Below are 18,146 nucleotides of genomic sequence, written 5' to 3' on the forward strand. Positions count from 1 at the left end.
TTTTATACAGTCATTTAAATATTCGGTACTTGCTATGATGTCAAGTAGCTTACAGTATCCGAGAGTCGGAGCTGTGACTTCAGGCGATGGAAAAGGCTTACCATTTTTTTATGAAGCAGAAAGGATTGCTTATGCACACACCTGGATGTAACTGTGACAGCCTCACAGTCAGAACAACTCGTTGCTTTTTAGCGCATACTGTGAATTTGGGCAAGAATACTTCTGCTGATATCATTTTGTGCTACATTAATAAAACATACTGATCCTTTGCAAAGTGTCTCCAGACTCGAAACCTTACACCTTCACCATGCTTACTCCTGACAGGAAAGAGGAGAAATGAAGAACAAAAGCTTCCTCCCTTCATACTGTTTTAAGACATGGTCATACAAATAATAAGTAAGGCAAAGCAAAAACATGCTACTGGGAGGGAGACGCAAGAGGGAAGAGATATGGGAACACACATATATGTATAACTGATTCACTTTGTTATAAAGCAGAAACTAACACACCATTGTAAAGCAATTATACCCCAAAAAAGATGTTAAAAAAAAAAAAGTTACTACTCTCATAGAAAACAATGATCATGTCAGTATTTTGCTTTGTAATTCAAGAGCAAAAGACAACATATTTAAGTATCTTAAGAACATTCTAAAGACAATACTACCTACGGTCTGTTCTTAGTTTTTAATTTTTAAGCGAGTCTTCATGTGCCTCTTCACTGAACATTAGATTTGACTACATATCGTATTTATTTTGGGCAGTGTTTAGTCTGATGAAACACTGTAAGAATTCTGATTCCAGAAAAGGTAGACATTTTATCACTATCTGGACAACCACCAACCTAAGGAAAAGGATACAATGGTCTGACATAAGCCAATAAAGGCATTATCATGCTTTTTGCTCTGTAGCTTTTTTAGAAGCTATTGTGAGCAATAGGTAATAAGAAATAAATGAATACATAGTGGTAAACGCTAGGTGGAAAAATGATAGAGTTCCTCAGTGGTTGTTTTACATGGGATGGTTGGGGAAGGCAGCTCTGAGAAAGGGAAACCTGAGCAGAAACCAGAATGACAGGAGGGAACAAACCATGACAGGAACAGTGAGTTCTCAAAAGAGGAAAAGTATGTGATGTTCTTAGCTATGATTAACTGTAATAGAAGAAAATTAAGCTGAAAAAAAAAAAAAAGATTTCCTTTTATTATCTCATGCCAGCTTCAGAAGACATGACTTCCAGGGCAGACTCAACTGCCAGCTAGCTCTGTGATATAACTTCTCCACTCCGGAATTCCTTTACAGTTAAGCAGAAAGACTTGACTAGTCAAATTTTAAGGCTCTTCCCTTTCCAAAAATCTGTGATTCCCAGCAATTACTTTTTGTTTTTGTTTCCCTGCCTGAAAACATTGAAAAAAGGGTTAAACATTCATCACTGTGAATGCAAGTTCAACTGTCTTAAATGACAAGTTTCCCAAGGAATCTATTTCAAAGTGTTGCCCCCCGCCCATGGTATCTCTGCCTTTGTCTGGCGTGTAACCTGGTGGGTGCTGACTAGATGTCGGTGGAAATCAGTACTGAGATATTTCTGGTCTTTCTTCTTCTGGGGAATGATGCATGAAAGTTGAGAAATACCCCTCCTCCTCCAATACTCATCTTTTCTCTCTAGGGGTCGTTCTTATGATGGCCTAAGAAGAGTAGGTTTTTATATTCTTCTCCTGAAAAGATTCCAACAACATACCAGGATAAAGACATCCATACGTTGCAGCCTCTGAAGAGAATTACATTTCTGCATTGGACAGGCCAAATTATTCATTCTCTCTTGAAAATCTGGCATCTTATTTTCTTACATGCAATATAATGTGTAAAATAAGCTATTTAAAGAATTAACATATCTGTTGATTAAAGTTGCTCTCTATGAAATATGCATTCTTTTTTGAACAAAGTGAAAACCTGACATTGTGTAAGTGGGGTCTAAAGGTTTTCATGCCATTATTGTCCATTACGGACACCAGAGCTCCTTGCAGAGGAGGGCTCAGGCCTGACACGGAGACGTCGGTAAATCCGGCACATCTGGGGCTCTGGCCTGGATTCTGACATGTGCCAAACTTTTGGCAATTAGCTTTCTGAGCTGCTGACAAATTGGGAATCCCAACTTCTTCCCTACCATGCTGAGAGGATGGCTGTGAGTTTCAAAGCAGTTGATTATAAAGTTCTTGAATAAGTATGAAGTGTTACACAAGCGTGAGATAGTGTTCTTGAGTAGCAACTACAAATAGCACTTCATGTTTCTAATGCTTTTCATGGTGATGCCTGTCATACAGAGAGCATACTGACTCACAGTAATGCCACAGAAGGGTCCCCTCTCCCCTAATATGTAGGTACTTTTAAAACTTGGGAAAAAAACTCTAGGTACCAGATATGCAGAAAGACAAAATTAAAGAAGTGGGCTTTGGACCTAGACTTGGGGCTTGGGTTTGGGTTTTTAATCCTCACATGGGGACACAGAGCACGGCCTACAGTCTGCATGACCAGGGGAGTCAGACAGAGTTCCCTGCTTAAGACCTACATCTGAACAGGGTTCAAGAAAATTCTACCCACAGGCCTGGGAGAGTTGCAAGGAAGCTTCCCTTCTATCCAGGATGGTAACCGGAAGAAAAACAAACAAAAAAACCAGACCTCTAATAAATTCAGACTCCCAAGCCTATACCAACGTAGGTAGGAGGTCCATAGTTATAGTAACTAAGGGGGCATAAACCCAAGCTAAGAAGTTAACAGTAAATACAAGTCAGGATGTATAAAAGCTCCATAAAGAAAAAAATGAAGATGAGCACACACACACTTAAAAACACAAAATTATAAACTGAACTAGGCAATCAACTACCACTGAGGAGAGTCTACAGACATAACAAGTGGGAGATTCAATGCCCCTAGAAGCAGAGATAATAAAATAATCTAGAAGAGGCGCTGGAACAAATATTTTAAGAATGATTAAAAAGCTGTAAGTACGAATAGAAAAATAAATAAAAGGGAAGAACAGGACCAAATAACAATAACTAAAAAGACCAAGCAAATTGAAAAAGACCAAAGAGAACTTTGAGCAATTAAATCCAGTCACTGAAATAATAGACACAATGAACTGATAGAGTAGATTATAAAAAGCTTAAAAGATAATTAACTGGAAGAGCGGAGCCCACAATACAGCAATGAGAAAGAAGATGGGAAAGCTAAAAGATAAGGGAGACAGAATGTAAAACTGAATCAAATACCCAACAGGAATTACTGATGCAGATAATAAAAATGGGAAAGGTACAGTATGTGAAGAAATAACTGCAGGGAATTTTCCTGAATAAAGGAGAGACACCATCCCCATATGGAAGAGTCACAATGAATCCAGAGCGGAATAAATAAAAAGAAATCCACACTTAGATTCATGAGAGTAAAACTGTAGAAAATCAAAGACACGGAGAAAAATTCAAAATCACCAGAGAAGAGAGATTTACTCACCAAAAAAAAAATGACAATTAGAGTGACAACGAACTTCTCATCATCAGTTATGGAGGCCGGAAGAGACAAAAAAAAAAGTCTCCAAAGTACTGAAGGAAAGAAATTGTTGACTAAGGATTCTATAATCAGCTAAACCATCATTTAACAGAGAGGTAGGTAAGCGCCCCCCTCTCAGACCCTCACTGAAACTGCCTCCAGAGAAGAGGTTCTCAAACTTGAGTCAGCGTCAGAATCCCTGGGAGCGTATGTTAAAACACAGACTGCAGGGCCCACAACCAAAGTTGCTGATTTTCAGTAGGTCCGGGTTGGGAGCCCCAAATTTACATTTCTAGTAAGTTTCTGAATGATGCTATTGATCTATAGGCCACACTTTGAGAACCATGAACTAGAGAGTAAACTTTATTAAGGAGAAAACTTAACCTGGAGAAAAGCAGATGCAAGAACCAATGGTGGGGACGTGGAAGCAACCGAAGTGTCCATCGACAGATGAATGGATAAAGAAGATGTGGCACATATATATAACGGAATATTACTCAGCCATGAAAAGAAACGAAATTGCGTTATTTGTGGTGAGGTGATAGACCTAGAGACTGTCATATGGAGTGAAGTAAGTCAGAAAGAGAAAAACAAATACCGTATGCTAACACATATATATGGAATTTAAGGAAAAAAATGTCATGAAGAACCTAGGGGCAGGACAGGAATAAAGACGCAGACGTAGAGAATGCACTTGAGGACACGGGGAGGGGGAAAGGTAAGCTGGGACGAAGTGAGAGAGTGGCATGGACATATATACACTACCAAATGTAAAACAGATAGCTAGTGGGAAGCAGCCACATAGCACAGGGAGATCAGCTCAGTGCTTTGTGACCACCTAGAGGGGTGGGATAGGGAGGGTGGGAGGGAGACAGAAGAGGGAGGAGATATGGGGATATATGTATATGTACAGCTGATTCACTCTGTTATACAGCAGAAACTAACACACCATTGCAAAGCAATTATACTCCAATAAAGATGTTAGAAAAAAAAGAACAATGGTGGGCAAAGGAATTCGTTTACATGTAAGTAAATTAAACAAGTGTTGACTGTTGAAAAAAAGAGAAAATATTAATGATTATTTGGCAAGTTTAAAGACAAGGTAGTTTTAAAATTCCACTGAACAATGGAAAGTAGGAGTGGGAAGAACAGCACTGAAGTTCCCCAAAGTCGTATATTATCCAGGAAAAGAGAGTGATTAATTTTGACAAAGGTCAAGTATATTGGTTAAAAATTTTAATGTGAGCACCAAAAGAACAGAAATAGAAAATACAACGTCCAAGCAAGTATAGCAAATGAAAGAAAATAAAGAGTACTCTATCAGTCCAACAGAAAGCAAGAAAAAAGATAAAACAGAGATAGTTAAAGGACAGAAAAGATATACTAGGCAAGTACTAGTGAAGAGAAAGTGAACATAATGACTGACAAAGCCACAGTCACCACGTGAGATGCTGACCCAGCTGACTTGGTTAGATAAAGAAAAGCCAGGAAAAATGTTGTCATGGAAATGGAAAATTTGAACACCATAGGCCTGATGTACAGACATATATAAAGAACTCTGCACCCAGCAAAGACAGAATACACATTCTTTTCAAACACAAAAAGAACATTAACAAAAAATGGCCAAGCCTCCAAAGACGTTTCAAATGTCTGATAATATTCCATAGACAATGTTATATGGCCACAATGCAATAAAATCAGAAATCAGTAAGAAACAGGTAAAAACCCTCTCATACTCTCAGAAACTAAAAAGCATATTCTAAATAATTTGTAAGTTAAGGACAGAAAGAAATCATTATGGAAATTACCAAAAATTTAGAACTGAATTAAAACGAAGACCAAGTATCTACACTAAGGTAATAATTACCTAAATACACATGCTCTTATTGAAAGAAATACTACCAATAGTAAAAAAAAAAGAGTAAACAAGGCTCTTTTGTTAGTAGAAAACAAAGAAAGAGCTTTCTTCAGGGCAAATCTACCTAGATTTATGATGCTAAATAATTTTCAACAGTAATTATAAAAACTAACAGTGTTGCATGAAGACATGATCAATAAGCAACAGAAATATTTGAAAAGGCTTCATCATTGTCAAAAGTCTTCTGTTGCTTGAAAACAGCATCGTTTCTTTAATTTACCTTGTTTCTCATGATGGAGAAGAGAAAATACTACTCTAACTTATTGTGACTGTGACTGTAACAAAAGGAGCTGTGGTAGTGAAGCAGGTGTTTGTTAACTACATGCAGAGGAGCTGACGCCTGTTTTGACCCACGTGGCATTGGGCACTTTGCATCAACCGCTAAGCAAAGCAGCTGGACAAATCCAAATCCAACAAGTAACTAAAGGGATGTCAGGTATCAAGGTGTGTTTGCACTGTATTATCTTTCAAGTTTTCAAATGGACCTATAATTCAAAATGTAATTTGAACCAAATCAGATTAAAGCCACAAAATTAGTATTTTAAATATACCTATTGCTGTCTTAGCTCAGCACTTGATATAACAAACTTCCCTTCCTTTAGCTCCTCCAGTTATTAAAAGATTCCCCAATTTGCAATCTTCTGCTCATCCCAGTACAGTTCCTGCAATTCCAGAGTCTCTCCTTGAACTCATGTAACCACTGACAAAAGACCCTGGAGTATTCCACAGACTCCTTTCAGGTGTTTGATACCAGGTGCCTGCTGACCAGTGCCAGGGTGTCACTCTTCCTTATGAACACACATAAGAGGACTATGAGAAAGTTAGTGGGTCAGCAGAGATAAGATTCTTAACTGCCAGTTCTGGAGTGCAGCTACCCCCTCACCCAAACCTTTGCAGAGTTTTAGAGCCGGAAGAGATTCCGGATCCAATTTAAATTTGTTAGCATACATATACTACCCTTGGCCTCAAGAGACGTTAAAACTCTACAAATACAGGACAAAGTTTTGCTTCATATAAAAAGGAAGAGAGGGGGGCTTCCCTGCTGGCGCAGTGGTTGGGAGTCCGCCTGCCGATGCAGGGGACGCGGGTTCGTGCCCCGGTCCGGGAGGATCCCAGATGCCGCAGAGCGGCTGGGCCCGTGAGCCATGGCCGCTGAGCCTGCGTGTCCGGAGCCTGTGCTCCGCAGCGGGAGAGGACACAACAGTGAGAGGCCCGCGTACCGCAAAAAAAAAAAAAAAAAAAAAAAAAAAGGAAGAGAGGACATTTTGTTTGTTATACTTTTAATCTACCCTTTTATAAAAGACAAAAGAGAATGTTTAGTTTTGTTACCACTAGCAAACCATTTTCTTTTCCTTTATATTGAAAGCCCTGTGAAAAGGCAAATGTATCTGTACCTCACCCAGAAATTCTGGGAAGGAGGAGACGGGAGTAATGCTAAATTTCTCAAGGACACCAGTCAGGCCCTTGGCATCAAGGTAAGCAGGAATATACAAGAAATGTGTGTTTAGATGAAACCAAAATATTATACTGAAGAGTCAGAACTTGAGAATACTAACCGGACCAGTAATAGCTGGATTCTGCAGTCTTGGGTCTTCCCACTGAGTAATTTTGCTATCTGGAAATATTTAAAAACAAACACAAAAGCCGGCTTATTAGTTCAATCTATTTCATGTCCAAAATGTTTTAGAAAGAATTATTTCTGGATTTTCCAAAAGTTCCCCCAGTTCCCCATCCTGACTCCCAAGGATAAATAACTTAGTATTTCAGGGTTAGAAGAGAACTATACTCTGTAAGGCAATCTGCACCGCAGCCCCCCATACTGTTTAGTTAAAAACAATCAAAAATGCACAACTAAAGTAAAACCATCTATTCACACTGTTCTGGGCAAGCAATCTGCTGAAATTTCAATTATAAACCCCCGTACCTTCAAGGATTTATAACTTGAGGTTGATTTTCGTTTAATTAAAGAAAAGCATAAAAGATTTTAGTTCCCCAAAAGTTAACACACACACGATTTTTTTTCTCATTTCAAATACTCCTTCCTTTGCTTATGGTGTTGCAAACGGCTTTCAATTAAAAAGCTTAAGTTGAACAAATGAATAATCCATGACATGTGTCACTCATAGGCACACAAAAATCAAAACAGCTAAGGCAGTCCAAAAAATGAGAATTAGATACAGCAGAGGAGGATTCCAGAGAAAAGGTTCCCTTTTGGTCAAGCTGGTGAGAGGTGGTTCTTTCTTCCAAATGAGTCAACGTCAATAAGATTAGTAAATGTCACCTATACCACTGCTTCAATGGTGTAGGTGGAAACACACATTAGCTACCTGGATCACTTGGGATTTGTGACTGTGCCTTACTTAAAAAGACTTTATGCTACTGTGTGTATATATGGGGGGGGCGCAGGAATGAACTCACACGAAAGATATGGGGAGGGTAGACGGGGAAGAATAGGTTTCTCTCTGGAGTGTTAGGAAATCTAAGTTGGTTTGTAAAAAAGGAAATGATCTGTTTGAGAAGAACAGTCTGTTTTTTTCTGGTCTACTTCGTAAGTGGACTGATAAGAATAACTAATAAATTTGGTTTTAATGACTATCCCAGGAATTTTTCGAAGTCTGGTATGATAATTATTTTAACAAAAGCAGTGGTAAAGTTTTAAAATTAAGCTACCAAAGCACATGACGATTCTAGATTCACGCTGGTAGAAAAGTTACAAGAACTGTTTCGACTGTTTCAGAGAACGCTGAAGGACGAAGCAAAAGGTATTTTTGGGTCCCTTACTTTGAAGACAGAAGTTTTTGGAAATTAAGAGCTGTTCCTGTGATGCAAAACAGGAGAAAAGGAAATAAAAGAAAAAGAATATAGCTGAGTAAAAACTGCCTTAGACTATATATAGACTGGGTACCATCATCAAACCAGAAAATAAATTACCTGCTACCTCCATATGATGACCCCCACATCTGTCCAAACCAGAACCTCAAGCTCCATCCTTGACACCTGCACCTGGATTTCCCCTGGGAAACACCTCAAACCCTCCTCTGCCAGAAGTTGACCCATAATCTTCCACTACCAGAATGGCTCATACAGCCCTGGATTCCTTATTAACAACACCACAGTCCGTCCGTCCACTGTTCAGGTCCGGCACCTGCCATACCCTCCATCCTCGCTTACCTTTCACTCCGGTGGTCACCACCTGTCCCCACCTCTCTGAAAAGGCTTCTTTCCGGAGCGCTCATCTTCTCCCCCGACTACTCTCTAGGTCTCCCTGGCCTCGTCTCACTCACCCCCGTTCAAAACTTCCTTTAAAGCTCTGCCCAGGGGATCTCACCCCCAGGCCGAGGGCCCGCGAGCGAAGCCTCACCTGCGGCTCCCCAGCGCTCGCAGCACCCCCGAACCCCGCCTCCTCCCCCACCCCCATCCGCGGGAAAACTGTCTTCCACAAGGCAGGACCCTGGTGCCAAAAAGGCTGGGGACGGCTGCTCTAGAGCACAAACCTGACCGCGTCAGACTCCCTTCTGCACCATCCCTTAGGCGCTCCCGCCTGGCTGCGGAAGGGACCCGAGTCCCCGTACCAGCAGACTCCCTTTGACTTAACGCGGTGCCACGCCAGCCTCATCTGCACACCGGCCGTCTGCAATCCCACTGTGCTCCTCTGAACACGGTGTCACCTGCACGGCTTCACACACCTGCGCACGCTCTCTCCCTCCTAGAATTGCTCTTTGCTGGGCGTGCCTGGCTAAACCTCACTCATTATTTGGGATCCACCTGAAAAGTTCTACAAGGCTCTTTTGCAGTCTTCTTCCACTGCTGGAGCCCAGACACTCAGCAAGTATTTCTACGTAACAATTGGTTCACTCCCCTGAGACAACACTTAAATACCTCCTGGCACTCCCTACTAGAACCTAAGCCCCTTGAGGACCAGAACTGTGTGCTGTTCATCTCCACAGCCCCCTCTCCACCACTTAACACATTTCCCAGCATGTAGCAGGAGCCTGACTTTTTAAATGACCAAATGAAGCTGATGGCGAAAACAGATTCTTTTTAAAACAGTCTAGGCTTTCAGAAGCACATGATTACAATAATGATCAATTTTGCACTTAAGAATTATCGACATATGACTGTTGGTGGCCAGTTACCCATTTTGTCCTTAAACTTTTGAATCTAAACTTGCTTTTTGTCTTTGAGACGTAATATTTGAAATAAAGGGGCGAGAATGAAGTAGAAGAATAAAAAACTCAGTCCATTTAGCTACTATTAACAGGTTTGGTAAGACTGCTGGCAGGAAAGATTAAAACAGGATCTTACAGCATCCCTGGAATTTTATTTTCTAGCTTTGTATATAAACTGCCTGTGGCCAAGTACTCAGTGGCTGGGCATATCGGGTCTTTAAGAAGAGCTACGCTATTCCTAAGGGAGGTAGGGATTCAGTTCAAGACCTTCCCATACCCTTTGACACCAGGCTTGAGACATAGGAGCTTTTTGATAAATGTCAATCAAATGAATCTAGAAGTCTAAAGGGCAGATTAGTATTGAGCATTCATGCTCTTCTGAAATTAAATCTTTAACATTTTTAACCTTGAAAATGTCTCACTTCTCAAGAATTTATGAAGCAGAAAATTAAAAAAACCTAATGAATTAGGAGACAAGCGCACTGCTGCCTTTTATATTCAGTGTGCAGTCACATGCCCCAGCGAAGTGGAAGACGGATGACTGAGCACCTTACAAGATGGCTGCTTTCACGGTCAAATGGTGTAGTAGGGATGGCCTGGCTTCTGTCCTGCAGGCAGCAGGAGAGCAAAATGAGATGCTGAATTTTGCTAGAAATAAGATTTGGGAAAAATGTTTAGAAGCAGAGACTCGTTCGGAAGGTAAGGAAATTCCAGGTAATGAAACCCATTTTGGAGTGGGTTTGAGTACCTGATACAGCGTCTTAAAAAAGATAGATATGCTTCATTTTTCACAGACTGGAATTTGTTTTTTTAAAAAAGGCATATGAATTGAACTGTTTCATTGATATGTACACTGCTCTATTGCTTTCCACTGAATAAACCTTGATGAATTAGGGAGACCTGGCAGAAATGTTACATTGTCAGCTAATGAGGCTCTCCGAAACAGACCTTTTTCTTACACAGTCTTTGGTCATTTAATTTACACTGTATTTGGTTAAGAGAACTTTTCAGTAGAGTTGAGCAAAGGCAAATTTTAATCTCCACGTAAAGGATCACAGATCTCACACTGGCACAGCTCAGATCAACAAGGCTCTGTACGTGGTCTATATCCTATCGTTTGATTCCCAGGAGTGAAGAGGGGGAGCCTCCCAAGTGCTGTGTGGTCTGGAAAAGAGGAATGGGGGATGTCTGAGAGGAGCTTGGAGGGACTGATTAAGAATAAGGGAAACACCCAGGCATTTAGCAAGGAACCACCCTTTCCCATCGCCTGGAAAACAGGAGCTGGGCAGGCCTGAGGCTGGAGGCACGGCTGCTGTTGCCTCTCAAGGCAGGTTCTCTCCACTTTCCAACCAAGGGCATCAACTTCCTAACACAACACCGGCACCACTGGCCCTCCGTGAATGGACTCCGAGTCACCATTTAACAAGCGTTTACCGCATATTACACTAGGTCTATGCACGCCTACAGAAGAACAGTCCCTGATTTTTCTAATTTCTAATGTATACTAGGATGGCCCTTTGCAATCGTGTTTTTCTTGTTTCTGGGTCCTTACAGTACATCAAGAACATTTCATAAAGTTCTTTTTCAGGTTGACCTGACATCAGACCACCAGCCGGAACATGGCCACAATGTTGTGTGAAGTACTCTCCGTGTGGCGGACCAAGGCTGTGTTACCAGTTAAGACCTTCCTTTAATAAAATGCTCATGATTACTCGTACCTCTCTTTGAAAACTGAAATTGTAATGCATGAAAAAACTGAAAAGGAAACTTTTGTTTTTAGTGGGAAAAAGGCAGTGTGACTCCTCTTCTATTTCGGCAAATTCTGCTGAGAAAGAGAATTATAACTAGCACAGGAAGGAAGGAAGTGGGGGTACCCGCATATGGTAAAGCATTTATGGCAGCAGTTCTATGCTCACTGTAAAATTCTGGAACGTAGGCAAGAATCAGCATTTTCACTGGTCGAAGACAAAAACTAGGCCTATGTACTTTGAACTATCTAATTTTAAGCAAGGGTAACCCACACCCCTAAATACACCCAGGACTTCTACTTTTGGTTTAATTCTGAATTGTTGGGCTTCTTGCTTACTTCGATTTCTAAAAACCCCTCAATCTCCCGTGCCTGAAAGCGAAGGTGTCTCTACCATGCACTGGTCGCTTAGGAACCCAGGAAGAGGCCCTGAAATGAGAGACAGTGACAGGCCCCACCCACATGAGGACCCCTCGAGGCCACGCTTCCCGGTCAGCTCAGCAACATGCTTAACTAACCAATGCAATCAGTTAAGAAAACGTGAGGCTGGGAAATCCGGTGTAGACTTAATGCTCATGTTTATGAACCAAATGAAAACAAAGATAAATATATTCCACCAGATCACACGCGTATGTGAACTTTAAATCTACTTGCAGACTTCTTTTCAATATACATTTTCAGAAGTTTTAAGGGATACACTAATATGATCCCATGGAGAAAATGTCAATTCAACAAGGGGGAAAAAAAAAAACAACAACACTGGCTAAAAGCAAACCTTTATTAGTTTAACTTTTAGTTGGCATGAGAAACCACACATTTATTCATAGGAGCTGGAGCAGATGCCCGCAGCAAATGTAGTTTCAAGAAAAGAACTGCACATGTATTAGTGTGTTGGGTGCAGGGAAACATGCTGTGAATAGAAAATAAGTCAGAATGGGCATCTTGCCCTGAGACCTCTGGAGGCAGCTTTTAAAAAACGTAGCGGCTGCTTCAAGCACTGCTCATACACAGATTTCTGACATAATCGTCACTTCTAATCTTATTTTCTATTACCAGAGTGTATTTATTAAAAGCGCAAAAGTCAACGGGTCATCAATCAAAAAAAATTTTTTTAATTAAAAAAAACAGTTAATAGGTCACAAGGTCAAACTGGAATGGGCTACTTTAAAGCAAACTGGGGTGAATGCACAGTACCGTACGAGGGCACTGAGTCTCTGGTATCCTCCTCGCCACATAACACCTGGCTGCCTAGACAAACAGTAAAATGACACAGCTTTCACTGTCATATCTGAATTACCCTCATCCTCCCTTCACCTGCGACACCTATGCGTCCATGACAGCACCTACTTACTATGATCAATGTAAAACGTTCGGCCATCCAAGTGAATTCTTTCTTCCCAACCAGGCTGGTATCAGGGGAAGAGAGGAAGAGAAGACAAACATTAGCCAGCAGTTCCAAAATCAAAGGCAAAAGGTAAAGACTCTAGGACACCTTCTTACTCTTCTCCCCTGGGGTACATTTTTACATAAAGAATAAACTAAATAGAAACATTTCAAATGAACTCACTCAAATGACAACACCCAGCAACACACTTTAGCACATGTTCTACAGTCTCAGATGCACTCACTGTATGATGAACAAGAAAAACAGGGGTTATTATTTCAAAAGCTTCAAAGGGAAACCCCAGCACACTGTGAAACAGTTGAGCCTGGGGCTGAATAGCTCATTGAATTAAATGAGTCTTTATTGAGTACTAAAGGGAGGATGAAGGGTGATATAAAATGTGAGAGACTGACGCTTTACTCATGTCATCAGGTGGCTGAACAATCGAATACGGAAATCCTCTGCTGTGAACTCTCACTACTCAGGAACCAGACTTGGATAATTTTTCCAAGATCAGGCTGGTATGCTTTCATGATCTGAACTGTGCCTACTTGCTACCTGAAAGTCAAGAATCCAACAGATCTAGACAACCTGCAGTCTTCCACTTACTAAACTCTCTCCCCAGTCTCTCCCCAGGCTCCTTCCATCTAAACCCCGGAACCAAGTATTTGGAGGGTGTGGGGTATTTGTATAACCTGATGAATAAAGACTGCACCCTAATCTTTCTAGCTTCAAATTTTGCTGTAATATACCATACACCAGGCAACAGAAAGGTTCTTGGAAAACAAACACCCCAAAAATTCCCAGCACCCTTCCATTTCCATCCCACCTTTCTAGCCTGTCAGGGTTTTTAAAAAACTGGGGGTGGGTCAACACGAAAGCGTGTGTGAAGGTTCCATTCAAAATCTAACTTGGAGTAAATAGCTTGACTCTCACTCAGGCCCCAAAAGAGAACAAACTAATAAAAAATTAGATTGTTAAACAGTCGCTGACAAGGGAGAAAAATTTAAAACATCTGCTGGATAAATGACTTATAGAAACCTTCTGTGATTACGTACGCCCTTTTCTTCCACTTTTTAAAAAATTTTTGTTCCTATGACTAAATCAGCAAGCAATATGGATGGAAATTAGCTGGTTGCTAAGTTACAAAATAAGTGTGTGCTGCTTAAACTGTCACCTGTAGAGAATGCCTCGTCCATCATCCTAGTTGCAAGGTCTACCTTTCACTAGCAGTCAGCCATTCAGAAACCTCTTTCAGAAGAGCTAGGTGTGGTGTGAACTGTAGCTATCAGTTCAGCCATACACCCGATTCTATTAAGAAATGACAGACCAAGGGGACTCAAAACGCCTGGAGAAAGAGAAGGTCACAGGGCTTCCCTATCAACACTGGGCCCATGAATGAGTAAACATTTTCAGACTGGTCCGTGTGTCTCCAGTGTACTCACAGGAAGAGGGCCAAGGTCATTGGGGTTTAAAGATGCCTTTGACCGCATATGCACTGGAAATTTCAGGCGTGGGTCTTCCTGCAAGAAAAATGTAAGAGGCAGATGTTAGGAGTGATCTCTGTGAGCGGTACTGGTCCTCCCCCTCTGGAGGTGTGTGTTCCACAGCAAGCAGGTTGCCTGTGTGTTTGGGGGGGGGCTGCTGCAGTGGGGAGTGGAGGACCCCACCTCCGTACAGGAGGCCTGGCTGACCATCTCTCCAAAAAGATTCTACTCTTCCTCCTTGAACTTGATGAAAGGAGGAGAGTAAGAATGTTTAAGTAAAAGGTTAACCATTTCCCCAAGACCCTGAGCAGGTGAAGAGGAAGAACGTTCCAGCAGTGATGTTACCATGGAGACCAGAGTAGAGGATGCCAGTGAAGATAAGGAGGATGTACTCCACAGAGAGGGAGTGAGGACACGGTCGGACAGCTCCCTGTGGACCCTGAGCTCGGGCTGAGGGCAGCTAGCCTGTTAGAAACACCCATTCCATCAGCACTTGCATCTGCTGTTGCTCCCTTCCACCCTCTCTTGAGCCGAAGCCGAAAATCTGAATCTGGTTTGACTGTCCAGGCACGTCCTGCCCCAGAGTTAGTCGGCAACATCACAGAGTGGCATCCCGATGAGAGAACTTTACTGAGATTCTTGATCAAGTTCCACAAATTAGATCTTAAAAGTTTAGGGCTTCCCTGGTGGCACAGTGGTTGAGAGTCCGCCTGCCGATGCAGGGGACGCGGGTTCGTGCCCAGTCCGGGAAGATCCCACATGCCGCGAAGAGGCTGGGCCCGTGAGCCATGGCCGCTAAGCCTGCGCGTCCGGAGCCTGTGCTCCGCAACGGGAGAGGCCGCAACAGGGAGAGGCCCGCGTACCGCAAACAAAACAAAAAGTTTACAAAATATTTTTCTTAAGGGATATGCTTCATAAGATACCACACAGAACCAATGACAGAAAAATACATACTCTGACATCTTGGGTCATGCTTTATAACTTACAAATAACAGTCAGGTGTGTGATCTTGCAACCACCCTGTTATGGGGCTTGGATACGTAATCTCTGCTCCTTTAGATGAGGAAACGGAGTCTCACAGAGAACGAGAACTTGCCCAGAGGTTCTGGTTTACAGTCTGGCAGCTGTCTTTCACTTACACAGACCCAATTAAAATGCAGTGTAACTCAGAGAATCCCTATTTGAAACTCAAAAGATTAGAAAACAAAATGATAAAACTCAGAATAACACATTATTAACCAAAGAAGCCTAAGGTAATAAAAAACAAAACAAAAAACTCCCTAAAACCTTAAAAAAAAAACCCTTTATTTCATTAATGTTAAAACCTTTGTTGCTGTCAAACTACTAAAAGGTTTTCTGTCTCAGCATTTTCCCAAGTCAGCAAGAAAATGAAATAGTTGGTATAAAACTGGGAAAATAAAAAAACTCACTTTTGTTTGGATATGAAATTACGTATGATTATATACCAAGACTGTATTAAACATCTCCTAGATTACAGACAGTGACAGCTAATGGCTGTGGGGTTTTCTTTGGGGGTGATGCAAACAGCCTGGAACTGATTATGGTGATGGCTGCACACATGTGTGATGGTCTAAAAATCATTCAGTTGTATTATTTTAAATGGGCGAACTGTATGGTATGTGCAGTATACCTCGATAAAGCTTTAAAATTATTTCCCCCAAGTTTACAGTCTAAACCATTAGTATCAAGGGGTAGTAACAAAGTGATAGATTTCTGGAGCTGGCAAGAACGACAAGAATCATACGCATACAGATCAACCTTTGCTCATTAGAGGAATAAAATAGTCTAGTATTCTGTAGTATACTGGAACACCTACAGTGTAAACAGATATGCTAGGTAGATTTAGGATTTAGAAGGTCTAAAAAGCTGATAACCTGGTAAACATCTGTGACCGCTTGGCCATGGACCAAGGAAAACCTTAGAGCCCCGAACCCCACTAAAGCTACCTAAGGCCATCTCTGGGTTGGCCCAGGTAATGCGGCCACTGCAGGGGAAGCTTGGGCAGACCACAGCCACTGCTCACGCTGGGATTAGAGAAAGGCTGAGGCTGCTATTCCAACGGGTAAGGACAGGGGCTTCTGCATGCTGCGTGCGAGGCCCGCCATGCCTTGGAATCACACACACAGGCTACTGTGAAAGACAATCGGCCCTTTTGGTAAAGAGCTGGTGATTGAAAGAAAAAAAAAAAAAGCTGAAATTAAAGAAAAGTGACAGGGGCGTAGGAGAAGGAGCATGAGGCATAAAGTAAATTCAGTTTCACAGGCCTGCTAACGTGGCCTTGCACGGAAACCCGGAATTCACAGAATGTGAGGGCTGGAGGCCCCTGGGGGTCACGTGATTTTATTATACCAACAAAAATCACAATAATGGCAGCAGCTGCCATCCATCAGGCTCTGCGGGCTGAGCCTGGGGGGCAGCACGGAACCCAGCCTCCCACGGAATCCCCTGAGTGACAGAGGGGCAGCTAGACGAGCGGAGAAGGGCAGCCAAGGCCCCACAGGACTGGGACAGCTTTAGGAATGACAGTCAGCTGGAATCCTAATGAGGTCTCAAACGATACACATGTGAATGAGTGAAATACACAACACACTTGGCTGTTCCTCCCTTTCCTCAGCATAGTAGGAGCACTTCTTCGCAATTATACCAGTATTTCTCAGCTGCTTCCCACAGTTACAGCTGAAAGCGTTTTTAAACAGAAGGCAAAGATCAACATCTTATTTAAAAAAAAAAAAAAAGAGGCTTTGGGGCTTCCCTGGTGGCGCAGTGGTTGAGGGTCCGCCTGCCGATGCAGGGGACGTGGGTTTGTGCCCTGGTCCGGGAAGATCCCACATGCCGCGGAGCGGCTGGGCCCGTGAGCCATGGCCGCTGAGCCTGCATGTCCAGAGCCTGTTGCTCCGCAACGGGAGAGGCCACAACAGTGAGAGGCCTGCGAACCGCAAAAAAAAAAAAAAAAAAAAAAGAAAAAAAGGCTTTGGGGACTTCCCTGATGGTCCTGTGGTTAAGACTCTGCGCTTCCAGTGCCGGGGGCGTGGGTTCGATCCCTGGTAGGGGAACTAAGATACCACATGCCGCTCAGCCCCCCACCCCCCCAAAAAAAGTTTCTTCGTGGAATCATTTAAAAATATATAAAATATGGGCATGCTGGCTAGCTGAAAAGACAACTGTGCTTTTTCGATCCTGGAAGGGAACAACCACCAGGGCTAGACTACAGTGAGTTTTATTAGTTTGGACCTGGGCAGAACACAAACCTGAAACTTAACTGAGGTATAATCTTTGTTGCCACAAAAATAAGCCAAGGCTTTGTCCTGTAAAAGACATAAATATACTCTTACACACATGCTTTGAGCTGCTTCCTCAGCAGAAGGAATGAATGCATGAGTTGAAGCCCTCCTGTAATCTCTCCCCAGCTCCCCGGTCTCTGCCGTGCATCCACAGCCCGCCTGATGCAGGTGGGGACAAAGTGATGCTCATCTGCTGTGTCAGACTTTATTCCTGATAGACGGCTGGCACGCGGCCTCCATTATTTGTGTGTGCGAGAGGCCGTGTTTTATAAATAGACTTCAAAGGGAATGTTCCTCTATCAATGTATACGAGGGAAATGCTGGCCTGAACATTTTCCTGCTTCTGGTTAGTGCAGGAATCAAGAGGACACAGGGTGCTGGGGGAAGAAGGACAATTTTCATCATTCTCAACCTGTCTGACCAATTTTTTTTTTTTTCCTTTTCCTATGATAATGCTCAAATCTAAGAACAGCTGTTCTCTCTTATTTGTTCTCTCTTTAAAAAACAAAGCAAATAAATAAAAAAATAAAAAAATAAAAAAACAAAGCAAACCCCAAACAAAGTCAACATAGGTTTTAAGCCGAAAACTATCTTTACAGTTCTCT

General features: G+C 42.2%; 1 protein-coding gene across 15 annotated transcripts in view; it reads right to left on the reverse strand.

Annotated features, from left to right (window-relative positions):
* The window catches only part of NEDD4L (NEDD4 like E3 ubiquitin protein ligase), a 344,838-nt gene that overhangs the window by 38,424 nt on the left and 288,268 nt on the right, over positions 1-18,146 (reverse strand). For all 15 annotated transcript variants that reach the window (XM_033424917.2, XM_033424919.2, XM_033424926.2 and 12 more), the window contains 3 exons: positions 14,198-14,275; positions 12,720-12,774; positions 7,009-7,067 (listed from right to left, as the gene is read on the reverse strand). In XM_033424917.2, the coding sequence (XP_033280808.1) occupies positions 7,009-7,067; positions 12,720-12,774; positions 14,198-14,275 (192 nt within the window). The remainder of the gene's footprint in view (positions 1-7,008; positions 7,068-12,719; positions 12,775-14,197; positions 14,276-18,146) is intronic.

This window comes from Orcinus orca, chromosome 15 (genome assembly GCF_937001465.1).
Source record: "Orcinus orca chromosome 15, mOrcOrc1.1, whole genome shotgun sequence".
Taxonomy (NCBI): Eukaryota; Metazoa; Chordata; class Mammalia; order Artiodactyla; family Delphinidae; genus Orcinus; species Orcinus orca.